Here is a 27,373-nt window from a genome sequence, read left to right as displayed (position 1 = left end):
CCAAAACACATGTTTTCTGGAGACTTGTAAGAGGTATGCTGATGATGTCGCCCCTACTGTATGCGCTTTTGGTAGCATGATTGCGTCCAGACTGAGGAGAAATACGCACACAATGCATCCCTGATCAGCTCCTGAAGTGGTCAGACAAATCTGAAACACAATTAGAATACCATCTTGTCAATGCAACATTCGTGTTCTGATAGCAGAAGTGTAGACTCGACCTGAGAGAGCACTTTTCGTCTATGATGCCATATCCTGTCTAACGGGTTGCAAAAGTTTTTAAAATGTCAGTTGTTTGTAAAAAGTTGTATTTTGTATTTTTTTTATTACCTAACAACTGTATCGTTAGATTGGTATCATATATTTATTTGACTGATTTCAGATTTGAATAGCAGAGCAGTAAAGGAAGATTTCATACTCTCTAACTTTTTTATATAACTTGTTGGGAAAGTGGTCAAAGTAGGTGAATTGTGTCATACGTTGCATTGTTGCATTCATAGTGAATGGAATGTTGGAAGTCATGATGTTACAATGGAAGCTTTAGAACGTTGAAGAAATCCCATGAAAGTGGATGAGGTTTAATAAGTTTAAAAGTTTAAAAAGTATAAATAGCAGTGGTGTAAAGTACTTAAGTAAAAATACTTTGAAGTACTACTTAAGAAGTTTTTTTTGCTATCTGTACTTCACTTTAGCTAACTAGCTAGCTACTAGTAGCTGCTAAGTGTGCTACCTAGCTACTACCATGGAACTATAACTACCCACTGGTAACAGACGTCAATTCAATGTTTATTAAACGTTGGTTTAATATAATTTCATTGAAATAACTTGGAAACAACATTGATTCAACCAGTGTGTGGTAGTAACTGAGGTATGGTTATAAAGACTAGCAACCCTTCATTTTATGAAAACACTGACTGCAAATTGACCGCAAGAAGCCCAAACAGATATAATATTTGACGAAAACATAATAATTTCAAACCTTGCTTACATTTGCATATAATCAGTGAGTGCAAAGCTGTCATCAACACTGTCATCATAGATTACTTGTTAGATATTACTGCACTGTCAGAACTAGAAGCACAAGCATTTCGCTACTGTCACGTTCTGACCATAGTTCTTGTGTGTTGTGCTTGTTTTAGTGTTGGTCAGGACGTGAGCTGGGTGGGCATTCTCTGTTGTGTGTCTAGTTTGTCTGTTTCTATGTTTGGCCTAATATGGTTCTCAATCAGAGGCAGATGTTTTGTGTTGTCTCTGATTGGGAATCATATATAGGTGGCTTGTTTTGTGTTGGGGTGTGGGTGGTTGTTTCCTGTCTTTGTGTTTTCTCTGCACCAGATAGGGCTGTATCGGTTTGCCACATTTTGTTATTTTGTATTGTTTTAAGTGTTCACGTTATTCGTAATTAAACATGTTGAGCACTGGCTACGCTGCGTGTTGGTCCGATCCCTGCTACACCTTCTCTTCTCTTGAAGAGGAGGAAGGCTGCCGTTACAGAACCACCACCAATCTCGGACCAAGCAGCGTAGCAACGGGCAGCAGCGGCAGCAGCAGCAGCAGCGGTACCAGGAGGAATGGACTTGGGAAGAGGTGTTGGACGGAAAGAGTTGCTACACATGGGAGGAGATCCTGGCTGGTAAGGATCGCCTTCCATGGGAACAGGTGGAGGCAGCTAGGAGAGCGGAAGCAGCCGCGAAGGGGAACCGGTGTTATGAGGGAACACGGCTGGCCAGGAAGCCCAAGAAGAAACCCCAAACATTTCTTGGGGGGGGGGGGGGGGGGGGGGGGCTAAAGGGGAGTGTGGCGAAGTCAGGTAGGAGACCTGCGCCAACTTCCCGGGCTTGCCGTGGAGAGCGAGAGTACGGGCAGACACCGTGTTGTGCGGAAAGGCGCACGGTGTCTCCTGTACGCGTGTATAGCCCGGTGCGGTACATCCCAGCTCCACGTATCGGCCGGGCTAGAGTGGGCATCGAGCCAGGTGCCATGAAGCCGGCTCAACATATCTGGTCTCCAGTACGTCTCCTCGGGCCGGTGTACATGGCACCAGCCTTACGCATGGTGTCCCCGGTTCGCCAGCACAGCCCAGTGCGGGCTATTCCACCTCGCTGCACTGGCCTGGCTACGGGGAGCATTAAACCAGGTAAGGTTGGGCAGGCTCGGTGCTTAAGAGCTCCTGTACGCCTTCACGGTCCGGTATATCCGGCGCCACCTCCTCGCTCCAGCCCAGTAACACCAGTGCCTACACCACGCACCAGGCTTCCTGTGCGTCTCCAGAACTCTGTTCCTCCTCCGTCCAACACCTCTTCCGGCGCCACCTCCTCGCTCCAGCCCAGTAACACCAGTGCCTACACCACGCACCAGGCTTCCTGTGCGTCTCCAGAACTCTGTTCCTCCTCCACGCACTCTCCCTGTGGTGCGTGTCTCCAGCCCGGTGCCACCAGTTCCGGCACCACGCACCAAGCCTCCTGTGCGTCTCCAGAGCCCTGTACGCACTGTTCCTTCTCCCCGCACTCGCCCTGAGGTGCGTGCCCTCAGCCCGGTACCACCAGTGCCGGTACCACGCACCAGGTGTATAGTGCGCCTCGAGAGTACAGTGTGCCCTGTTCCTGCTCCCCGCACTAGCCTTGAGGTGCGTGTCTACAAACCGGTACCACCAGTTCCGGCAACACGCACCAGGCCTACTGTGCGCCTCAGCAGGTCTGAGCTGCCTGCCTGCCCAGCGCCGTCTGAGCTGCCTGCCTGCCCAGCGCCGTCTGAGTTGCCTGCCTGCCCAGCGCCGTCTGAGCTGCCTGCCTGCCCAGCGCCATCTGAGCAATCCGTCTGCCCAGCGCCATCTGAGCCATCCGTCTGCCCAGCGCCATCTGAGCCGCCCGTCTGCCCAGCGCCATCTGAGCCGCCCGTCTGTCCCGAGCCGTCAGAGCTGCCCGTCTGTCCCGAGCCATTAGAGCCGCCCATCTGTCCCGAGCCGCTAGAGCCGTCCATCAGTCAGGAGCTGCCAGAGCCGCCAGCCAGTCAGGAGCTGCCAGAGCCGGCAGCCAGTCAGGAGCTGCCAGAGCTGCCAGCCAGTCAGGAGCTGCCAGAGCCGTCAGCCAGTCAGGAGCTGCCAGAGCCGCCAGCCAGTCAGGAACTGCCCTCCAGTCATGAGCTGCCCTCCAGTCATGAGCTGCCTTCGAGTCATGAGCTGTCTTCCAGTCATGAGCTGCCCTCCAGTCATGAGCTGCCCTCCAGTCATGAGCTGCCCTCCAGTCATGAGCTGCCCTCCAGTCATGAGCTGCCCTCCAGGCATGAGCTGCCCTCCAGTCATGAGCTGCCCTCCAGGCATGAGCTGCCACTCAGTCCGGAGCTGCCACTCAGTCCGGAGCTGCCACTCAGTCCGGAGCTGCCATTCAGTCCGGAGCTGCCATTCAGTCCGGAGCTGCCATTCAGTCCGGAGCTGCCATTCGTCCGGAGCTATCTCTCTGTCCTGAGCTACCTCTCTGTCCTGAGCTACCTCTCTGTACTGAGCTACCTCTCTGTCCTAAGCTGTCTCCTCAGTCTGATGGGGCCCTTTGTGAGGGTTCCTAGGCCAAGGTCGGCGGCGAGGGTCGCCACTCAAAGGACGCTAAGGAGGGGGACAAAGACAATGGTGGAGTGGTGTCCTCGTCCAGCGCCGGAGCCGCCACCGCGGACAGATGCCCACCCAGACCCTCCCCTAGAGTTTTAGGGGGTGCTTTCGGAGTCCGCACCTCAGGAGGGGGGTACTGTCACGTTCTGACCATAGTTCTTGTTTGTTGTGCTTGTTTTAGTGTTGGTCAGGACGTGAGCTGGGTGGGCATTCTATGTTGTGTGTCTAGTTTGTCTGTTTCTATGTTTGGCCTAATATGGTTCTCAATCAGAGGCAGATGTTTTGTGTTGTCTCTGATTGGGAATCATATATAGGTGGCTTGTTTTGTGTTGGGGTGTGGGTGGTTGTTTCCTGTCTTTGTGTTTTCTCTGCACCAGATAGGGCTGTATCGGTTTGCCACATTTTGTTATTTTGTATTGTTTTAAGTGTTCACGTTATTCGTAATTAAACATGTTGAGCACTGGCTACGCTGCGTGTTGGTCCGATCCCTGCTACACCTTCTCTTCTCTTGAAGAGGAGGAAGGCTGCCGTTACAGCTACACTCACTTTATTATCTGCTAACCATGTGTATGTGACCAATGACATTTGATTTGATTTGGCTACTTTAAGAATATCAAATATATTTTGATTTGTTTAACCTGTGTGCAGCTGCTTGGCAGTGGAAACCCATTTCATTAAGCTCCCGCCGAACAGTTCTTCTGCTGATGTTGCTTCCAGAGGCAGTTTGTAACTCATTGCACATGGTGATCTTAGGCCTGTGTGCTGCTGCTCGGCAGTGGAAACCCATTTCATGAAGCTCCCGCCGAACAGTTCTTGTGCTGACGTTGCTTCCAGAGGCAGTTTGGATCTTGGTAGTGAGTGTTGCAGACAATTTTTACGCGCCACGCTCTTCAGCACTCAGCGTTCCCGTTCTGTGAGCTTGTGTGGCCTACCTCTTCTCGGCTGAGCTGTTGTTGCTCCTAGAAGTTTCCACTTCACAATAACAGCACTTACAGTTGACCAGGGCAGCTCTAGCAGGGCAGAAATTTGACTAACTGACTTGTTGGAAAGGTGGCATCCTATGACGGTGCCACGTTGGAAGTTACTGAGCTCTTCAGTATGGGCCATTCTACTGTCAATGTATGTCTATGGAATTTGCATGGCTGTGTTCTCAATGTTATACACCTGTCAGCAACGGGTGTAGATGAAAAAGCCAAATCCACTAATTTCAAGGGGTGTCCACATACTTGTGAATATATAGTGTATATCTCAGTAATCTATCGTCAATACAGTGTGCGTTATCATTTATTACAACTTAAACATACAGCTTTTAAATCTTTTTTCGCAATAATTTGACAGTCTTTCTTGTTACTTTAGTAACTTTAGCATACTCTTATATTTGGTTGACAGCTTTAATTTTTGCCCATACTATTTCATCAAGATATCTGTGAGGAGGCAATATTGGCATTAAACTTCTCCAACACTTTAGCTACTTGTGCTACAAGTTTGACTTGTCCATATCACATAGGTTATTCTGATGGAATTTTTGTGGCATTTTTAACAATCCCTCATTTCAAACTATGATTTTATATATGATAATGTCTACTGTTTCCCCCACAATTGTTGACAGTCATATGAGCACTAGTGTGAATCACTGGAGAGCAGAGGGGCGCGATCATTGTAGTCTGCTGACACTGGAGTGGCAGACCTGTGCCGAGAAGGTGACAAGCTCCTAGAGACTGGAGAATTGGGGAGGGCAACTGCTTTTTATACTTATGCCTTCAGGAGCCATTCTGGATCCACCATGGGTCACATGCGAGACCAGGGGGGGTCCAGGTTAGCTAGGATGATCTCCATTCTGGAGACCTGGCTCGATGGTCATGGGGAGAAACAGGCCTCAATGGAGGGCCTCAACAAAGGCCTGGCAGTGGTTTTCCTATCAACGCTGAGCCCCAACAATGTTTGCCTCTTTTTTCAAAATTGAGTCAAAAGTTTTTTATGTTGCTCGGCTACCCTCGCAGAAAAGCAAAACCCCCGCCCACAGGGTTCCACTCGTGTGGTTTTGGAGCTGACTAGGGCCCTTACCTGCTTGTTCTCAGACCCCCACAGCCCCAAAGGCCCTAGGCTTTATCGCAGGGCTTTCCGAGACAATAAATCGGAGACTGTAAAATTGGCCAATAGCAGACAAGCTCAGCACTTGCCTAAGATAGTGAAGACCTTCTATGAGCAGATGTTGCAAAAACATTCCTTACACACTGCTGAAATTAGGTCTGGGGAAAGAGCAAGTGAGGTCGGCGACATCGTGCCAGCAACTGCCTCTGAATTCCTTGAGTTTTTAATGGCTGTTTCCCCAGGGGACATGGAAGTGCAAGAGCTGCAAGCAGCAGACTTATTTTCGTACGGCAGGTTCGAAGAGAGCGCAGATGTGTATTCTGTAGCCCTACAGGATCATTCACAATCACAGCCAAAGTCAGGTACAGGCAAGGTGGCTCAGGGGATGCCAGCAGAAAGAAGAGCCACTCTCTTGACCAGTAGAGCAGCCGCCCATCTCCTCGCCGGGGGACGAGCTTCGGAGGGTGAGGCTTTTGGAGCCCACCCTGCCACAGCCCGGCTGCAGTACCAGAGGCTCTTCTTAGACCAGGGGACGGGAGCGACGGCATGCGTCCAGCTGCGTCAGCAGGCAGAGAGAGGCCTGACGGGTTACAGGGAAACTGTCCTGGTCCGCCCTGACCTGCCCTCCTCCGAGGGAGTGGAGCTGCTGGACCCTGTGATTGCCCAGCTCCGGGCGCTGTGCCACGTGGAGCTCGATGGAGGGGCGGCAGAACTACCAGCAGAACTACCAGAACATAGTACAGGTGCTGCGCGGCTATGCCCATCTTCTCTACGACAACCACAAGGGGGCCTTAGTGTACTTCCAGGCGGTGATCAAGCACAACGCTCTCCACCCGTCCAGCTGTGTGTGGGCGCTGTGCGGCAGGGGCCTCCTGCGCATGATGGGGGGCCTGCACTACCTCACAGCCCTGGACTATGTGACAGCGAGTCGGCTGCAGCCCCAAGACACTGCACTGACCGTACGATGCATGGTTCCCTGGAACTGCCGCGGGCTGATGTTGGAGCAGGCCAGGGTCATGCTGGATGAGTGGACTGGAGATCACAGCTCCAGCCTCAGCCCCCTGGAACACCAAGAGCATTAGAAAAGTGAGCCGCTACAGCCCGTTTGTTAGCGCATTTGTTTCTGTATGTCACACACATAGAGTACTTTATTGTAAAATATCTCATAAAATAGGCTGCATCGTGAATTAGCTATAGCCTAACCTACGAGGTGGCTATTCTTTGAACAGTGCCAGAATTCTCTTTTATAATCATTCTTAAACTCAGTTTTGTATCAATTTGATGCATATTTTCAATTAGACTTGGATTTTATTTTACTCGTGACTTTCAGTAAAGTTCAATTTATGAATGTCATTTCAGTATCAGTTGATATCCTGATTGAATCATGACTGTGTCTCTCTATGTGTGCTGACGCTCCTCAGATCCTGGTGGCCGATGCACTGTACCAGCTTGGCCGGGTGGAGGAGGCCTATCGTCTGCTACTGGCCATCGGGCCAACCACCCCACGAGCACCCATCCTGGCCCGCCTCGCCCTGCTATAACTGCACCATGGCTTCCTCTATGATGACAACGCCGTCACCAAAGACATCCTGTCGCTCAAAGACAAGACCAGGAAACTGGTTTGTGATTGGCTGCAGCAAGGGCACATTTTGATGTTGTTTGATAAATATGACCTACCGTGGCTTCTATAAGATGCCGTTGGAACACTTGTTAGGAGAAGATACGAAAGCATTATGACAACAAAAATACCTTTCATACTGATAGTCACGTATTATGCATCAGCTACACACAGTTGACCTGGCCCTATGCAACATGTATTCAAATGATTTAAATGTTTATCAATTCACACCTGACAAGTGTTGTTTCAGCTGTCCCAAATGTGCTATGATAAACTAATAAGCTAATAACTGTTATCAACTCTGTGCTCGGGACCTTTCTATTCTGTTCTCTCTCCAGCTGCTGAAGAAGCTGATCCAGTGTGGCAATATAAGCTGCTTGCACCCTCTGCTGGCCTTGGTGTCTCCCAAGGACCGGCTGCTGCTGCAGGGCCACTGCACATGAGACGAGAGCGCACTGAGGGAACCCGTAGCCTATCTGTTCATCGCCATCATGGCCTCTGTTGACCATGACCATGTAGAGGCCCTCTGTGGACGAGGCTTCACCTACCTCATACTAAACCAGCAGAAGGTACTAGGACCCAAAATTGGGAGATTGTTATTTACATCAGAATTAAAGCAATTGGTTTAAGGCTGCTATATCCACATAGACAGCTTCTCATTGACACATGATCTTGATGGGTCAAATTGGGGTCATGATAGGGGTTGCACCAAATGTTTGATGTATTATAATAATTTATTATAATATGTTGTATTAATAGAGGGGGAGGGGCTATGGGACCCCTCTTCCTCTACATTTATAAGGTCCTAGACTACAGATTAACAATATATATATTCATTGTAAAGTTTTAGAATTGTTCCACAGTCTTTTCTAAGTCTCTGCCTCTTATAAAGAAAATGGTCTGTGAGAAAGCATTTCAAAGATAAACAAAGAGCCCTGCTGGAGAGTAGAAGAGATAAGAGGCTAGTCAGACATACCTCTATAAATCAACTTGGGGGAGTGGACATTTACTGCTGAGGCCTTAGAAAACACTGGAACTATTGTATCTCTTGCAAGTTTGTATAGCTGTGTATGCATGGGCTTGGTCTGAGGAGTAGCAGGTAATGACATATGCAGTGACGTCACAGGGGGTTGACTACAAGCATGATAAAAGCAACTTGGACTTTTCCTATGAGGCAGAACTCATGAGAGACATCAGTTGTATGTGTGATGTTTGATCTTTGACTTCTGTCTACAGCTGTATTTTGATAAAAATTGTTATGATTTATAAGTGTACATTTTGAGTGTTCCTTATTAAGTAAATAAAACGGAGCACAGAAAAACGGAGCAAACAATCTCAACATGATTGTAAACATGTCTTTGATTTCCAGGAATGTACTCAGGATATACTGTCCGAGCATCAACTAAGCGCCAACGCCATCACCAAAGACATCCTGTCGCTCAAAGACAAGACCAGGAAACTGGTCTGTGATTGGCTGCAGCAATACTGCAGGACCTATCTGACGGAGATCCTGTCGACTAAGGCTGTCACCTGCCAGGAAGAAGAGCTCCGAGAGGCCTGTCATGACTGGCCTGTTCGGGTCAGGATACCGTGGACCATAATCCTACAGAGATATCTCTCACACCCACCAGCGGAGGAGAGATGGAGAGGTATGGAATGGGGGGTTTTATGACAACTCCCGCCCATTGTAAATCTTAAGGCAGCAGACCTGTGTCCTGTCAGTATGGAGGGAGGGAATGTATGATGGACCTATGGAGAATCTACCTCTGAACAGTAACATGCAATAAATGGACTTTGGGATAATATGTTTCGTCAGCCAAAATGGTAGTAGTGATGATAGATGGAATATGAAAATGAATGTCATTTGTGTTATGTTATTAAAAGTTAAATGACGACGTTATAAGGAAAACATTGTAACTTGAAGAGTTTTCACAAGATATACCTGATGTTTGCATATTGTACGTCGTGTGGAAAATGTCCAGATCAAAGATAATGTTTTTGTAAAGATGAAATGTGAAGTTAGTTGTCTAAATTGGATCTGAGTAAAATCCAGACATTGCCTCGTAACTAGTTACACCCAGAGAACTTGCTCTAAAGGCAGAAACGCCCATTTCTGACCCAAGGGTATAAAACATGTAAGTTAAGAAGTAACATCAGACTAAGTGACCACGAGCTGCAGCCAAGGTTCGAATTAGTTGTAACCCAAAATTGAACACGAGGTTGAAGAAGACAAAGAAACCTTTTTACAATCTATGCTACGGATGAGTAGCTGTGACTAAGAGGGTTAATTCAAGCAGGACCACCCGGTTACCACTCTCCAAGGAATCATGTGGCTACACTGCTTTCATTCCCACGCTGGAACCATCTACACGGCTGATTAGCCGTCCTCCGAAGAACCCTTTTCAGAACAAGGGCGAGGAAACAGACCCCTAAGAGAAAGGACACTGACATCGTGTGGACAAACAGAGAGTTACACCCGGTAACCGAAGACGTGCCGTCATCAGAGAAGTCGGAACCGAGTCCACGAAGAGACACCCCATCGGAGACCTTCAACACGTAATTACATCATTGTATTCTGACCCATAAGAGCAGAAGTTCGGGGCAAGGTTAGGGTTAAAATAAGCATAGTTGACAAATGTACCCAAGTGTGCTTTTCTCTCGTGCACTCTCTCTCTTTCTCCCTCTTTTGAAATCCCCATTTTGTGTAACACATGTCATATTGTGTTGGCCCTCTAGGGACCTGTTTCATTGTACTAAGTTCTAATCAATAGCCTCAACTGTGTGTTTGTGTATGTATATCTTATATTATAATTTTAGCTTGTAAGTAAATTAATAATCAACTCAATTGGTGTGGTACGGATTTATTTAGTGAGACTCGGGTTTGTGCAGATTCCCGGATTAAGCGACGTTCAGAATGAGACTGTAGAGGAAATTAATAAATTAGCGACTGTTATAAAATCAATATTCTGATATTCTTTGAGTTAATTTGGGAAATAGAAACTCAATAAAGCCAAAACTTTCCCATGGTGCCCCAGGTTGATGAGTTAATAATTACCTGATTCATTTAATCACGTAATTATAAACCATTAATCATTCGATGAGCAGCAGTTGTCACATTAATCAATACAACGTTACGACAGGCCTTTCTAATTGGAGGAGCCCTGACGAGGACAGACTGCCGAGACTCCAGATGGCATTGCCTCTATGTGGATATACTACTGACCAAAGCTGATATCATTGGCACTTGGCCAACGGACGCTCCCTTATCTATCATCAGCGGATATATATATATATATATATATATATTTTTTAATTTTACCCCCTTTTCTCCCCAATTTTCATGGTATCCAATCGCTAGTAATTACTATCTTGTCTCATCGCTACAACTCCCGTACGGGCTCAGGAGAGACGAAGGTCGAAAGCCATGCGTCCTCCGAAGCACAACCCAACCAAGCTGCACTGCTTCTTAACACAGCGCGCCTCCAACCCGGAAGCCAGCCGCACCAACGTGTCGGAGGAAACACCGTGCACCTGGCCCCCTCGGTTAGCGCGCACTGCGCCCGGCCCGCCACAGGAGTCGCTGGAGCGCGATGAGACAACGATATCCCTACCGGCCAAACCCTCCCTAAACCGGACGACGCTAGGCCAATTGTGCGTCGCCCCACGGACCTCCCGGTCGCGGCCGGCTGCGACAGAGCCTGGGCGCGAACCCAGAGACTCTGGGGGCGCAGCTAGCGCTGCGATGCAGTGCCCTAGACCACTGCGCCACCCGGGAGGCCCTCGGATACTCTTTTTTGATTAATTTGCCATATTCCCTAGACCATATGCCCTATGATTACACCTTAAACCTGTCAAGTTATCTCAGATCTCCAGAAGTACATAGGGCTCAGGTTTTATGGGTCGATTTGGGATTGGGTCTTTGTCCTGTTCTGCTATGCAGATGACACAGTATGGGCACCACTATCTAAGCAGATGAACTTTTATGAAGGTTTTGTTCAAAACGTCTGCTGGACTGTGCACAGTTAGTACATGCAACTGTTTTGTAATATCTGCCTCTGTGAACCAGGTGAGATGAAAGCAGCAAGAGCTCACCTGACTCAGGTGTTTTGCCAGGAACCCCGGGAGGCTGCAGCTCAGGCTAGGATAGACGTGGTGGAGGCCTGGCAACAGAAGTACCGCAGGGCGGCTGGCAGGCTGGCCGAAAGAGAACCCTCCACTCTCGACTTCCTGCTGAGCCTCATTCCCCCAAGTCACAGGAAACGCATGGCACAAGTAAGACCAAATACATGACAACTATTTAACTAGTTACAAGACGAAACATGTAAGGACAAACAATAAGGACAGCTAACACCTACCGACCAATCAGATTGCTTGGTCAGAACTAACCGTTTTATAATCACTTTTTTCATCTCACGCAAGACAAAGTTATCAACTCTTATTACAAGACAAAACAATAAACTCTTATTGCAAGATAAAGTAATCAAATCTTATTACAAGACAAAACAATAAACTCATATTACAAGACAAAACAATACACTCTTATTACAAGACAAAGTAATCAACTCTTATTACAAGGCAAAGTAATCAACTCTTATTACAAGACATAGTAATAAACTCTTATTGCAAGACAAAGCAATCAACTCTTACTACAAGAAAACACAATTAACTCTTATTACGAGACAAAACAGTCAACTCTCTTCATAATACGTACTAACACAACTGTCTGTGTTACTGTAGGCAGCAGCCCAGGAAGCAGGGAGTGCCCTTGCTCTCATGACCGTGGCTGTGCAAGGGGCGGGCGAGCTCCAACCACAGTACCTGTGCCAACGGGCCTCTTGCTTCACCCAGCTTGAATTGCATGAACAGGCCGTGGCTGTCCTGGATTGGGTCATCCAGAGCCATGGGGGCCCCTTCGACGCTGCTTGCCGAGCCTCAGAGGAGCCGCACATCTCGGCCGAGGACCTGTGCCAGCGAGGCCGCAGCCTGGTGCTGTGCTCCTATGAGGGGCCTACCCCCGATGACTTCACCCGGGCCCTGGCGCTCCATCGAGGCAAGGCCCTGCAGTGTGTGGAGGCCGGGCTTGTGACTTTCAATGTGGCACCGTCATAGGATGCCACCTTTCCAACAAGTCAGTTCTTCAAATTTCTGCCCTGCTAGAGCTGCCCCGGTCAACTGTAAGTGCTGTTATTGTGAATTTCGAAACGTCTAGGTGCAACTACGGTTGAGCCGCGAAGTGGTAGGCCACACAAGCTCACAGAATGTGACTGCCAAGTGTTGAAGCACGTCTTCGGTTGCAACATTCACAACCGAGTTCCAAACGGCCTCTGGAAGCAAAGTCAGCACAAGAACAGTTTGTTGGGAGCTTCATGAAATTGATTTCCATGGCCGAGCAGCCGCACACAATTCTAAGGTCAACATGCGTAATGCCAAGCTTCGGATGGAGTGCTCCAAAGCTCGCCGCTATTGGACTCTGGAGCAGTGGAAACGCTTTCTCTGAAGTAATGAATCACGCTTCACCATCTGACATTCCGACGGACGAATCTGGGTTTGGCGGATGCCAGGAGAACACTACCTGCCCCAAAATGCATAGTGCCAACTCTAAAGTTTGGTGGATGAGGAATAATGGTCTGGGGCTGTTTTTCATGGTTCGGGCTAGGCCCCTTAGTTCCAGTGAAAGGAAATATTAACGCTATAACATACAATGACATTCTAGACAATTCAGTGCTTCCAACTTTGTGGAAACAGTTTGGGGAAGGCCTTATCCTGTTTCAGCATGACAATGCCCCCATGCACAAAGCGAGGTCCATGCAAAAATGGTTTGTCGATATCGGTGTGGAAGAACTCGACTGGCCTGCACAGAGCCCTGACCTCAACCCCACCGAATAGGCCTCATTGCCCAACATCAGTGCCGACCTCACTAATGCTCTTGTGGCTGAATGGAAGCAAGTCCCCGCAACAATGTTACAACATGTAGTGGAAAGCCTTCCCAGAACAGTGGAGGCTGTTATAGCAGCAAAGGGGGGACCAACTCCATATTAATGCCCATGATCATGTAGTGTATCTTATTTAAAGATAGGCCTAATAGTATAACTTGTGTTTCCCTTGGGTAGTATTTTGTAGACATTACTATTTGTAGACATGGAAAAGTAATGGAATATATGTGTAATATGTGACTATTCTGTTACTTATATTGTTCCTGGTATTTAATAGAAAATTACGTGGAAACAATGGGTATCCCTTGGTGCTTACAAAGAACAATACTTCAACACAATATTGATACCTGGTACCATATATTGCCATGTGGTGCTTGTTTGAAAGAATGCCATAGGAACAAACAAGTAACATAAATTATTGCTGTGCAATTACATTTAGCTATTTTACTACATAACTAGTATGATGGTAAACTATTTTCAAAAGATGCAACTACACACACTTTTTGTTTTATTTCAATTTATTTTTTTGTATTTTTGAATTCCTGTGTAATAAACCAAATCACTTCTACAGCAGTATTTTTATTTTTACATTAAATTTGTTACATTCAAGTTGAATAGTGATTCTATTTCATATTTTCAGTTTCAATGACATATCAGTGAGACAACTCATTATTGTGGTCTTTCACTATTACGGGTGACCAAAGCACAAGACAATTGATACAGAAATCTATACAATCCAAAATATCACCTTGAGATTAAATTGTTATTTTAGAAAGTGCCCATGTGCAGGTTTTACGTTTTAAGTCACTATGTAAAAGGGCCACACATTTTATTTCACAGAATTATGAATGTAATCTTAAATATTTTGGGGATAGCAAGTTACTTTAGAAACAATAAACACAGAAAATAAATACTGAATGAGATAAGATTCAAATGTGTAGTCTTTGAATGAAACCTGGTATGAAATAAGAGCAATAATGTGATGATAATGATGTGATAATAATGATGATAACAATGATAATGATGTATAATGAATGGAGTTTTGTACTATGCGGACACAGTGATGTATTGAGGCTCCATGTTGCCAAAGTAGGATTTCTCCCACTCACTCATCAGGTCAAAGTGCAGTGGGCGGTCACAGAAGGTGCAGGAGACAGTCGCCGGCCCGTTCAGAAGGAGCCCCGTTTCTTGCCACACCTCCACGAGCCTCTCTGTCAATCAAAGTGAAACGGGTCAAACACAAAGAAACGTGAGTCATGGCTAACACAGCTAGTAGTATTGGCTGTAGTATCTTATTTTAAGTCTATTCAGAGGTTATTCAGGGATCACATTTTTATGAATACACTGAGGAAGGATACTATTGGTAGTTGAAGTTTTCTTTCTCCGGACCCCCTGATGTGTCGAATATGACCATTGACCATTAATGGGTTGAACACCACTGGACGTATTCACAAAGAGTCTCAGAGCTGATTTAGGATCAGTTTAGCCTTTTAGGTCATAATGTATATGATTATACAGACAGGGTGGAACTGATCCTAGATCAACACTCCTACTCTGAGATGCTTGAGCACAGGCCAGTTCTACGGGAAACCCTCTCAGAGCAGTAGCAGCAGGTGGCTTGGTCACTCACCCACAAAGTACTCCATCATTGCAGGGTTGTGGTGAGGGGAGGGAGCCAGACGCAGCAGCTCCTCGCCTCGGGCTACGGTCGGGTAATTGATGGCCTGGACGTAGATGTTGTGTCGCTCCAGCAAGATGTCACACACCTTGGAGTTGAGCTCCGCGTTACCAACCTGAGAGATGACAATGCATGCACACACACATAAATTCAGTCTATCATCTCGATAATGAACTTAGTGTGCTGTGCTCAAACAGGTTCTAAGTACATCCTAGCATCATTGCCATGTACAGAATGATCCGCCTGAGTGCCAGTCTGTTTCTGCTCTCTTGCTAACTCCTTATGGAATACAATAAGGGTTTGCAAGAGAGCATACAGTAAACAGACTGGCACTCAGGCTACAGAGGTAGTTTGAGTGGTCAAATATTTTGATAATAGATTACATGTTGTTTCTGGGGTAGGTATACCAGTAAGTCTTATACCTGTGGAATAACAAAGCTGGTATGATAAAGTACCTCTTGCACACAGAAGTAATGACTAGGGCCTTTTTCCCCACTACCTGGCCTACTATGACATCTTCGATCTACAACTATACTCAAGGTGTCACTGCCGACTTTTTCAGGCACTTCCACAACCTTCCTACTCATTAGATAATTAACACATCAGATAATTAAGTCAGATAATTAATCTCTAGAAATGTTATATCCCTTTAGTCATGGAAATGACCCAGTTAAATGAGAGGTGCACAGACAATCCACATGCTTAGAAGCTTAATTTGTGGCAACTAGATCATTATTTGAGACGATTCAACTATCAAGATGTGATGATTTAAAATAAAAAGTTTAACAGGTGTCAATAGAAGGAACTATCTATGTCTTGGTGCAGGAGGACAAAACTACCAGAGAAACAAGAAGCTGAGAAAAAGGCAGGGCCCTAGTAATGACACAGTAACTCTCATAACTGGAGTGACATAGCTAGGGTATCCACTGCTCTTAACGCTGTAGTAGTAATAGAACATGTACTACAGTACCCATAATTCTCTGCTCAACATATCAAATCGTCTTCGTCCTGTCTCCTTATCAACACAAATGATGTAGTAGCAGTGTAAATCTCTTACAGTACCTTTATTGGGATGATGTGGCTGGGGCAGTTGACCACAGGCAGTCCTTTCTCCAGGAGCAGCTGTCTCATGTGTTTGACATTCCTCTGGTGGGCCCTGCGCAGCGCCTGGCCCTCAGAGCTCATCAAGACTCTCACAGACTCCAGGGCCCCAGCCAGCACCATGGGGGGCAGCGAAGTAGTGAAGATGAAACCTGCAGCAAAGGAGCGCACCGTGTCCACCAGGGAAGCGCTACTGGCAATGTAGCCCCCCACGCAGCCAAAGGCTTTACCTGCAGCAATGGCGAAGAAGAAGAAGAAGTAACAGAAAAAGAAGAAACAGAAGAAACAGAAGAAGAAGAAATAAATATCAAATGGAATGATTTGTATACAGTGCCAGTCATAAGTTTGGAAACACCTACTCATTCAAGTGTTTTTCTTTATTTTTACTATTTTCTACATTGTAGAATAATAGTGAATACATCAAAACTATGAAATAACACATATGGAATCATGTAGTAACCCAAAAGTGTTAAACAAATCAAAATATATTTGAGATTTGAGATTCTTCAAAGTAGCCACCCTTTGCCTTGATGACAGCTTTGCACACTCTTGGCATTCTCTCAACCAGCTTCATGAGGTAGTCACCTGGAATGCATTTCAATTAACAGGTGTGCCTTGTTGAAAGTTCATTATTCTACACTATGGAAAATATGAAAAATAAAGAAAAACCCTGGAATGAGTAGGTGTGTCCACACTTTTCACTGGTACTGTATATACAATAAAAGGCATATACAATATCTATAACTTATAGATATATTATAACAAACACACCTCAAATCACAATGAACCATTATGCTTATTGGATTTTGGAAGCGATGGAGTATTCCTAGTTCAAATAGTGTTGATCAAGTTTGAATGTGACCCCAATGTGACCTAGCTAGATTGACAACCACATACTCTGAAATAAGTAGGCCTAAGACTAGATTTACTTAATACCACCTTGTCATCTAAGGTCGCCTTTATAAGCGCTGATCTGAAGTAATATTGAGTTCTAACTTCAAATGGTGAAGGTTAGGAATGAAAGAAGGTAAGCTGACCTTAGATCTGTGCATAAGATGCAACTTTTCACGGAAACTGCTCCTAGAGAGACTTATCAGTATGACCAGACTGGGTGTGTGGGAGCACTTCCACAGCTGATATGTATATCCCCTGTCCTGCAGCCTCTGCCGTTCCCTCCGTTAGCCAACACCAGAGCATGATGAAAGTTGTTACTGCGATGTCAGCGATATAAATGTCAGTTTGTGCCTGATGACAGCAGGTAGCCTAGTGGTTAGAGCGTTGGGCCAGTAACTGAAAGGTTGCTGGATCAAATCTTTGAGCTGACAAGGTAAAAATCTGTTGTTCTGCCCCTGAACAAGGCAGTAACCCACTGTTCCCCGGTAGGCTGTCATTGTAAATAAGAATTTGTTCTTAACTGAATTGCCTAGTTAAATAAAGGTTTAATTAAAAATGAATTTAATAAATGACCGGCATTAATTGGTTAAATGGGACCTCTTCCAGGGGAGACTCACTTGGCTCAATCAAATTCATCTCTGCTGTGAGGGGCATTTCCCTAGCTCTGAGACAAGCTAAGACAGACAGAGACTAAATGGTTACAGCCATGATGAACCTGCATCACTGCAAGTGTGTATAATTAAATTAATTCATAAACACATATTACTACTTCAGTTTGTGGTAGCAAATCCAGGATTTTTTAGATCCTTGAAATAAAACAAATGAAATAAGTGGGAATCAACTGGTGTCCCTCGTTGGCCTAGTCAAGAACTGTCCTTGTTACAGACACATCTGTTAATTTTAATTATTTATATTTTATTTAACCAGGTGATTCCCATTGATATATTCATCTCTTTTTTAGGTGAGCCATGGGCAAGAGGAAGCACCAATAGTACAGAATAAAATGCAATACAACATGGTACAAAATACACTTATAAAAACAACAACAAATCCATAAAACATAGACACTCTTATCAAACCTGTTTATTTCTTACCCAAGGTTCCAGAGACAATGTCAATCTTGTGCATGATGTTGTCTCTCTCTCCCACACCTGCCCCATGGGCTCCATACAGGCCCACAGCATGGACCTCATCAACAAACGTCAAGGCCCCATAACGATGGGCCACATCACATAGCTCCTCCAGGGGACATATAGCACCTGAGAGCGAGTGAGATGAAATAGGATGTACCACCTTTTACTGTAAATAACTGAGAGACCGTGGATATTATTACTGAGGCACTAAGCAATACAGAATTATGAAATGTGTAGCACTCAAAATCAACACTGACTGGGATATTATGTTTTTAGAACTTCATTTATTAATATGAGAGGACGTAACATAAAAAATTAGCAACAAATAAATACTACTGCTAGCTTATCTCATGTTAAACCACCACAAACCCCTAGCAAAATATATATTATGAAAGACAACCAAAGATGAACTAACATGCAACATGACTGTGTAGCCCATTTCGTGACACTTACCATCCATGGAGTGCACGGTCTCAAAGGCCACGATTTTGGGTGTCTTGGGGTCGGAGCCACTCAGCAGCTCCTCCAGGTGTTGGCTGTCATTATGGCGGAAGATGAAGCGCTTGGCGCCGCTGTTCCTTATGCCCTGGATCATTGAAGCGTGGTTCCCCATGTCAGAGTAGATCTCACAGCCTGTATTTCAAAGCAGAGAGCCCACAAGGCAGAATGAGCTTCTAACTCTATGTCTACCAGAAATGATAGTGTGTGCATTATAGTACAAAGAACGTATTTTGGAATATAGATTGGTGCCACTAATGTGACCACATTGCACTTGAAAGCAATGCTGAAGTTCTGATTAGAATGAAATGCTATAAGTGTTGACTATTATTCCCATTGCTACCTCTCATCTAGCCTGGTCCCAGATCTGTTTTGCTATCTTGTCAACTCCTATGGTCATTGTCACAAGTTAGCAAGATAGCACAAACAGATCCTGGATCATGCTACCTCTCATCCTCTGTCAATGTTTGACTTTCAGCTTGGTGACCCGGGAGGGCCCTGGGTTTAGGCTAACCTGGCAGCATTTTGGCCAGGGTGAAGAGGGTGGAGTCGTTGGCCACGAAGCAGGATGAGAAGACCAAAGCTCCGTCTTTCTGGTGGAGCTGGGACAGTTCTTTCTCCAGCAGCACATGGAAGTTACTGGTGCCAGAGATGTTCCTGGTACCTCCGGCACCTGCGCCATGCCTCTTCAGGGCATCCCTGAGATAATACAAGAAGAATCACAGTCAAACATCACATCTTACACTAACCTCAGCTCCAACACATCAAAGAAGGTATGTTTTGAATATTTTTTCTTTCTTCCCCATAACAGTTATAAAGACAAATTGGTTTTAATTGTATAAATATAACAAATACCAAATAGCAGCTGGTACAATTATCATCGGAAAATGCAGTTCATGTGTAGTTAGCATTATAACTTGGTGACAAATAGCAGCAGATACAATTTCATAATTACATTTATGTTTCAGAATGTTTCCCCCCCCCCCCCCCCCCCCCCTCCACTTTCTTTATATGAAACAAGGATACTTGCTCGGTCTCAGGATGCCGAACACCTTTTAAAAGCTTTTTCCAATAAAGGACAGTAAAGGAAACCATACTTTTAGGAATGTGGGACCACGATTCTGTAAGTCCGTTGTCATTTTTTCTAACTGTAAAGAATCTGCAACTTGTTTTAACGACAATTGAAAAGTGGGTGTTTTTCATTTGTCCCACACACAAGAATACATTTCTTTGCAAAGTATGAAATAGTTATCAGCAACCTTGTCTTGTCTGAGTCAAGCTTAATATTTGGCATGTGATTAAGGAGGTAAAGGCTTGGAGATTTGACCAATATCTAAAATAATCTGAGTGGCTGTATGAATAGAGCACCAGAAATCCATAGCTTATTGCGTTGCCAAAATACTTTCGGTGCAAAAAGGTTCATTTTCCGGTCTGAGGTGTGATTTAATATGATTTATTATGATTTAATTTAATAGGAGTAAAATAAAACATGAAAAATAATTTTTTGTTTGTTTCCTTAATATTCAAACTAGTAAATGGGTAGTGTATCTTATTACAGATCTCAAGCAATACCTCCTCATCAAATTCCATACCTAAATAGTTTCCCCAAATCCTTTGAAGAGGGATAAAGGCGGATTCCCATTGTCTTGACAATGTACAGTACATCTTAGCAATTATTCCTTTGATAAATATAGATGTGGTTATTAATTCTTCAACTTCTTACAACTGAGATCTCAGCTCTCCTTCTTTGATAATCATAAGGAAAATATTTTGGATTTGAAGACATCTAAAATAATCCGTACATGGGATGTTGTATTCCTTACAGATTTCGATAAATTACTTCATTGTATTCTAGCCACTATGGAACAGGTCAGCGAAACTCATAAGACCCAGCAAGCACCACCTATAGAGGTCGACCTTTGATATCACATTGGGCAGGTCAGGATTACAAGAGATAGACGCAAGTATAGAATACGTGTTTGAAATACTTTGTATTTTGTACAGTCTGCCCATGCCATTCATGTATTGTACATAGTAAAGGTCTTCTTGTTATCACAAATATGCTGGACCCGATTCACAAACATAAGATTCTTTAGAGGTAAAAGGTGGCTAAATTGAGCTTCAATCTGAACCCATAGTGTCTGTCCAAAGTCCAAGACATCAAATTGCGAGTTTGGGCTGACCAATAATAAAAACCTTGATACAATTATTTTTTAAATAATACAAAAAAAAAAGAAAACGGTAAATAACAGGTCAACATTTGAAATAAATAATTACACCTGGAAAGACAATTCAGCTTGATTATGTTTATCCTTCCAATCATAGTTACTGGGAGACTGGACCAACAAATCAGGTCGTCTTTCATTTAGATAATTCTTTAGAACTGGGGTAACATTTATTCCCAAATAGTTGAATCCATTTTGTTTCCAAGAAAAGGGACAGACCAAACTCAACTTATCTGTTCGCTGGCTATTTAGCAAACAGGCATTAGATTTGATAAGATTAGCCTTGTATCCAGAGAATTTACCAAATTAGGCATTAGTATCAACGATATGTGGAATGGAGTTCACTGGATTGACAACATACGATACAACATAATCTGCATATAAAGATAGCTTATGTTCCTGATCTGCAATAAGGGGACCGATGGTACTCTCATTAGAACGTATGGACTCTGCCAGCGGTTCTACGGCCATGGCGACGAGAAGGGGAGACAGAGGACAGCCTCACCGGGTCCCTCTACTCAGGGGAAATTCTTGTGACCTTAAACCATTGGTGGAGACCATAGCTCTGGAAATGGTATAAATCGCTTTGACCCATTTGATGAAATTAGCACCCATATGACATTTTTGCATAACAGAGAATAGGAAATTCCATTCAACTCTGTTGAACGCCTTCTCAGCATCTAATGACAACAATATAGAAGGAGTCTTATGCTCATTTAAATGGTTGATAACATCAAACAGTCGCCTAACATTGTCCGATGAATACCAGTTTTTTATAAATCCCATTTGATCGGGGTCAGAGAGGGTAATAGAGCCTCTAGTCGTCTGGCTATCAATTTAGTTATCACTTCGGAATCAAAATTCAACAAACTTATCGGTCTGACAGAAGAGCGTTCTAATGAGCCCTTCCCACTTTTAAGCAAGACACTGATAGAAGCCACTGGTATATTCATAGAATAAGGCAAAATTCCCTTAACACAAAAGTAATCTATCATGTAAATATAGGACATAGTTCTGGCCAGAACTGCTTGTAAAATTCACCTGGGAAGCCATCTGGGCCTGGGAATTTATTATTAGGAATAGATTTAATTGCTGCAAACACTTCCTCAAGGGTAAAAGGATAATTGAGAAACAGAAGCTCTGGTTATGATAGTTTTGGGAGAGAACTGCTGTCTAAATATGATTGTAATTCATGAGGTGAATAGTTGGATTGCAGAAATTGGGTCATAGGTGACTGAGTTATTCTGTAAACTAATAGCGTTAATCTTGCGTTCGGATTTTTTCTTTTTCAATTGATAGGCAAGGAGCTTGGTTTATTACCATACTCGTAATGTTTTTGTCTAATGCAGAACATTTTGTCATTAATACAGCGAGTTTGTTCAATATTTAGTTTAGCCCTTGCTACGGTCAACTGCTTTGAACTTTATAATACAGTACTTGAACTTTCTTGAACATTCTAATACAGTTTGAACATTGAACTGGTTTGTTTCTAGACTAAGCTTTTCTTCTGGGGGTAGCGTAAGAATATAATGTACTGCAGTATGATGAGCCACACATGTACGCAGAATACCTAATTGAATATCTAAGGAATTGAGTCGGTTGAATTAGTCTCTGGTCTTTTTGCACTACATCATGGGCTCAATCTCTATTTGTCTTTCTGTGATTCCTTGCATCCTATCTCCTCGCCTCCTTCTTAACCATGTTGGAAGAGAAGGTCCAAACTCACTCCCCTTCTCCAATGCGTTTTGAGGAGAGAGGATGTGAGGGATCAAGGAAAGATGAATTGAGAAAGAATCTTGATGTCTGGCTTACTGAATTCCGTTGAGGACCCGGGGGTGGCTGCCCATGCCCAGGTAGTCGTTACTGCACCAGACAGACACCTGGGAGCCTTCCCGCCCGGCCATGGAGTAGTCTTCGGCAAAGGGAAAGACGTCAGCGCGCCGATTCACTGTCTTAAAGATTCGGTAGGTGTGGTCGTTCTTCTTCTCAGAGATCTTCCTGTCGAAGAAACCATCGTAGTCGAAACTGGGGCCCACTGTAGGGGTTAAAAGTATAATAGTGTCAGCAAATTATTTTGTGAAAGACTTAAAATTATTCAAAAGACATTCATATAGTTTCTCAAGTTACATGTGATTCTAGATCCAATAACTTGTTAATTATGATGAAGAATGAATCATTGAATGAAAAGAAAATTGGGTCCCACTTTACATACCGGTAGTGATGCCTGAATGTGGCAAATTCTTATTTACATTGACAGCCTACCCCAGCCAACGCTGGGCCAATTGTGCACCACCCTATGGGACTCCCAATCACAGCCAGATGTGATACAGCCTGGATTTGAACCAGGGACTGTAGTGACACCTCTTGCACTGAGATGCAGTGCCTTAGACTGCTGCGCCACTCGGGAGCCCATTTAAAAATCAACTCAAATTGCGTGCGTTTAAACCTCATTTCGCTGTGCATAATTATTGCATGAGAATACGCGATTGTAAGTAGGCCTATACTTGGTAATCCGTTCCCTTTAAAAGCTGTGCAAACAGATAAGTTGTATGTAATACAACTTGTGGAAATGTATTTACACAGTACCTTGCCAATGCAATAATCATTAAACTGGTATCAAATTACCGCTTAATATAAAGTGTGACTGAAAACAGTTCCGAGTTATGTACTGTATTATGTCAATATAATTTCTTGTAGAACTACAGTGCAACTTCTCCTCTGATTGAGTCAATGCAAACGAGTCACACTGGTCTTATGAACTGACTCACCTATATTGTCCTTCAGGAGGTGGGACACTCTGGGGGTTTGGACCTTCAGCATGATGGAGTCCTCGAGTTCCTTCAAAAGAGAACTTTTCATACCTGTGACAGAGAGCAGGGGTATAACAGTCTGTACTATACTGTAAAGTATTTCTCATTTATGCTATGCTCGTCCATTTTTACCCCAGTTTGTTTCTTTGTCTTCAGTGATGCTGGTTTTAATAGGATTTTGGGGCAAGTGTACATTTTTTCACTGTGTTTAGAACTTGGACTTGTTGTTTGTGTCTACCAAAGTGTGTCTGCTGTGTTTGCTGTGTTTGCGCTCGTGTCTGTGTGTCCACTGAGCAAGTTTCGGAAGCTAAACTCCTAGGTATAACATTAGATGGTCAATTATCATGGTCAAGTCATATGGACAAAGTTATTGTGAAGATGGGGAAGGGTATGTCTGTTATAAAAATACCAGATTTTTTTTACACAAAAATCTACTGTACTAGTTGTTCAGGATCTGGTCTTGTCCCATCTTGATTACAGCCCGGTAATAGAGTCAAGTGCAGCAAAGAAATATCTAGCAAAGCTGCAGCTGGCTCAAAACCGAGCAGCACGCCTTGCCCTTAACTGCACACACAGAACTAACATCAACAACATGCATGCCAGTCTTTCCTGTTTGAGGGTTGATGAGAGATTTGTATGTTTTTATTTAACCTTTATTTATCTAGGCAAGTCAGTTAAGAACACATTCTTATTTACAATGACGGCCTACAGATGAAGTGAGACAGGTTTAGACCAAGTTAGATGAGGTGAGACAGATTTAGACCAGGTTAGATGAGGTGAGACAGGTTTAGACCAGGTTGGGTGAGGTTAGACAGGTTTAGACCAGGTTAGATGAGGTGAGACAGGTTTAGACCAGGTTAGGTGAGGTGAGACAGGTTTAGACAGGTTAGGTGAGACAGGTTTAGAACAGGTTAGGTGAGGTGAGACAGGTTTAGACCAGGTTAGGTGAGGTGAGACAGGTTTAGACAGGTTTAGACCAGGTTAGATGAGGTGAGACAGGTTTAGACCAGGTTAGATGAGGTGAGACAGGTTTAGACCAGGTTAGGTGAGGTGAGACAGGTTTAGACCAGGTTAGGTGAGGTGAGACAGGTTTAGACCAGGTTAGGTGAGGTGAGACAGGTTTAGACCTGGTTAGATGAGGTGAGATGGATTTAGACCAGGTTAGGTGAGACAGGTTTAGACCAGGTTAGGTGAGACAGGTTTAGACCAGGTTAGGTGAGGAGAGACAGGTTTAGACCAGGTTAGATGAGGTGAGACAAGAGGTAAGACAGGCCTTGACTATGGAAATATACTTTTTTGAGACACAACCTTTTACTTTCAACGGAACTCTTGAAGTATTAATCTGAGTTAACTGCTTTAAATTAACTTCTTTAAAAAACATATCATGGAACGGCAGGGCTGTGAGGGGACACACACGCACACACAGACACACTCTAACACACTATTTTATTTTGTTGTTGTATTGTTTGTAGTCTTTTTTACTTGTATTGTTTGTATATCATTGTATTTTAATTGTGTGTCTGCCCTTGTGTTTTGTAATTTGTCATGTTTTGTGTTTTTTGTGGACCCCATGAAGAGTAGCTGCAGCTTCTGCAAAAGCCAATGGGGATCCAAATAAAGAAATCAACTACTATTGTGTTGTCTTTACCTGGGCTAGACTCCGTCGGGACGTCCTCCTGAACCTCAGGGCTCGCTCTTACCATGCCAATCTGATTGGAGACAAAGGGACATCCCTTGGACATGGAGACAGCCACCTGGGTTGCTGATTGGGCAAAATGACGCTTTGAGTCCACACTCAGGGGCAGGATGCCTGCTGACTGGGTAGAATGGATGGTTGTCTTCCTCTCCTTGGGGATTGAGGCACAAACAGTGATCTGGCGGGCGATCATGGGGCATCGGTCGGCCATAGAGAGGAGGGCAGCCCCAGTTTTCAGCAAAAAAGGCTTGGGGGCCGACTTCAGGAACGGGCAGTGGTGAAGGAAAGCGGCCATGGCTCTTGGAGCAGTTTTGACTCTGGATCAACACATGAGACATAGGACATAAGACCTTTAAAACATAAAATTCTGACACTTTGTTATAGATGTAGTATCTATGCTAAATGCTATTTACACTAGTTTAAGCCTACAGTACTTTTAAACAGGCTTAGGCAAGTTGAAGGTCACTGTAGGCTAATGTACAATAGTCCTGAAGTAGCCTATGTAATGCTATTGCCACCATCTTCCAGAATCTTTCATAACCTTACATTTTAAAGGGGAAATTAAAACGAAATATAGGACTATGCCTACTATGTTCAAGAGAGCGGGGAACACACTTTGAATCGAACTTTCAGCAATATAAGGTTTTAGTGATTTGAAATTGTTCCAGAAATGTGTGAACAGTGTGGCCCATTATTTACGTTTGAAGAAAATAAAGAGAGTTGATGGTATAGGTGTGTCTGCGGGCGCGGCTTATCTTGTCTGTGCAGGCGCGCTTTTCATGCTCTGCAAGGTGCTGAGGCAAGATTCCGACAAAAAGACGTCATTGCGCAGGGACTGTGGACGATTATTAGTGAGCGTCAGTGTATTTAAAAATCGAATCTCATGAGACGACGTGGATGTGTTTTAGTTTTTGATGACAAAACACAGACATATTTGGCCTATACTATTTCTGTCACCGTGACCAAACTAGTTTATATATCCTAATTAATAAAAAGTCCAAGCCAGCCATTTCGGATTATAATAATAATAATAATGGTTTCCACACTCATTGTTTTAATGGTTGTTTTGTTTGGAACTAATTAATCCTTAGCTTGAACGAGCATTTAATGGAAAGAATATAGGACCCCCTATGGCTACTCAGCTGGTCTGCGGTTAGGGGATAAGAAGACAATTCTCAGGATCTGTAGTTTATTCTTGTGGTATGAGGTTATCTGACCTCCAAGTTAGTCTATCTAGATCCACAGCAGCTGAGCATTATGAGGCCGTTATTCGGTCAAACGTCCCAGGGAACTAAACCATTGACCCTAATGCTTGAGGAGTAACGACCAAACACAGTTCACATTTATTCACATTCAAGTGACACGCTATGTGCATTCCTGTAGTCCATCTATGGTTTTAGGGTTATCTTCTTTATGTATTTTTTATAGCTTTCTTTATATCTTTGTTGTTGTTGTTTTTTAGCACTTAGAGATTATACAATGAGAAGCACGACATAAAATGTATTTGGCTGTTATATATTATTTAGGTAACAGTCAAAACTCTTATCTTAACATTCCTGAACTTGACATGTAGGCTAGCTGTCAACGACCATATAGACACACATCATGCCTTCTTATGGGTTCCTTTAGCCTATAAGTGTAAATTTGCCTAATTTGAAGTATCATACGCAATTATATTATGCTAGCTAAATTGCATAGGGCCAAACAAATATAATAATTCTGAACATCTTACCTGTTGACCTGCACTGAGGACGAACTTCAAAACAGTAATAGACAGAGATGCATCTGTCGTCAAAAGTTAGGGCAGTGACGTTGTCAGCATTATGCAATATTCTTCGAAAATTATTCTTGTTCACACCCATACGTTGTCACGTAGGGGACCAGGCTGGGGACTGGGAGCAACCAAGTTGTAAAAAGACATGATGCATTTGAGGATAGGCTAGCCCAAATGCTTTTTGTCTAATTGCTGCGGTTTGTGATGTAATTAATACATGTGCAATTACTGTTAAATATAGGCATACAAAAACAAACACTTATGTGCAATTTATATTTAACCTTAACCTTAATATACTGTATGAATAATATACAGCTTCAG

The 27,373-nt window shown here is 44.0% G+C and overlaps 2 protein-coding genes across 2 annotated transcripts; one reads left to right on the top strand and one right to left on the bottom strand.

Annotated features, from left to right (window-relative positions):
- The first annotated feature begins 11,033 nt into the window (after nucleotides 1–11,033).
- ttc34 (tetratricopeptide repeat domain 34) lies at nucleotides 11,034–12,837 on the top strand. The gene is made up of 2 exons (XM_039007688.1): nucleotides 11,034–11,582; nucleotides 12,048–12,837. The coding sequence occupies exons 1-2, from the start codon at nucleotides 11,340–11,342 to the stop codon at nucleotides 12,417–12,419; spliced, it is 615 nt and encodes a 204-aa protein (XP_038863616.1). The 5' UTR covers nucleotides 11,034–11,339; the 3' UTR covers nucleotides 12,420–12,837.
- Nucleotides 12,838–13,774: 937 nt separating this feature from the next.
- On the bottom strand, nucleotides 13,775–27,142 carry alas2 (aminolevulinate, delta-, synthase 2). The gene is made up of 10 exons (XM_039008376.1): nucleotides 27,011–27,142; nucleotides 25,231–25,595; nucleotides 23,541–23,633; nucleotides 22,585–22,807; nucleotides 19,062–19,246; nucleotides 18,503–18,682; nucleotides 18,011–18,175; nucleotides 15,984–16,252; nucleotides 14,874–15,036; nucleotides 13,775–14,454 (listed from the first exon to the last, which is right to left on the bottom strand). The coding sequence occupies exons 2-10, from the start codon at nucleotides 25,571–25,573 to the stop codon at nucleotides 14,291–14,293; spliced, it is 1,785 nt and encodes a 594-aa protein (XP_038864304.1). The 5' UTR covers nucleotides 25,574–25,595; nucleotides 27,011–27,142; the 3' UTR covers nucleotides 13,775–14,290.
- Between the last annotated feature and the right edge of the window lie 231 nt (nucleotides 27,143–27,373).

This window comes from Salvelinus namaycush, chromosome 14, assembly GCF_016432855.1.
Source record: "Salvelinus namaycush isolate Seneca chromosome 14, SaNama_1.0, whole genome shotgun sequence".
In the NCBI taxonomy this organism is placed as follows: Eukaryota; Metazoa; Chordata; class Actinopteri; order Salmoniformes; family Salmonidae; genus Salvelinus; species Salvelinus namaycush.
The sequence above is the reverse complement of the archived record's forward strand: the minus strand, read 5'-3'. Positions and strand labels throughout refer to the sequence as shown.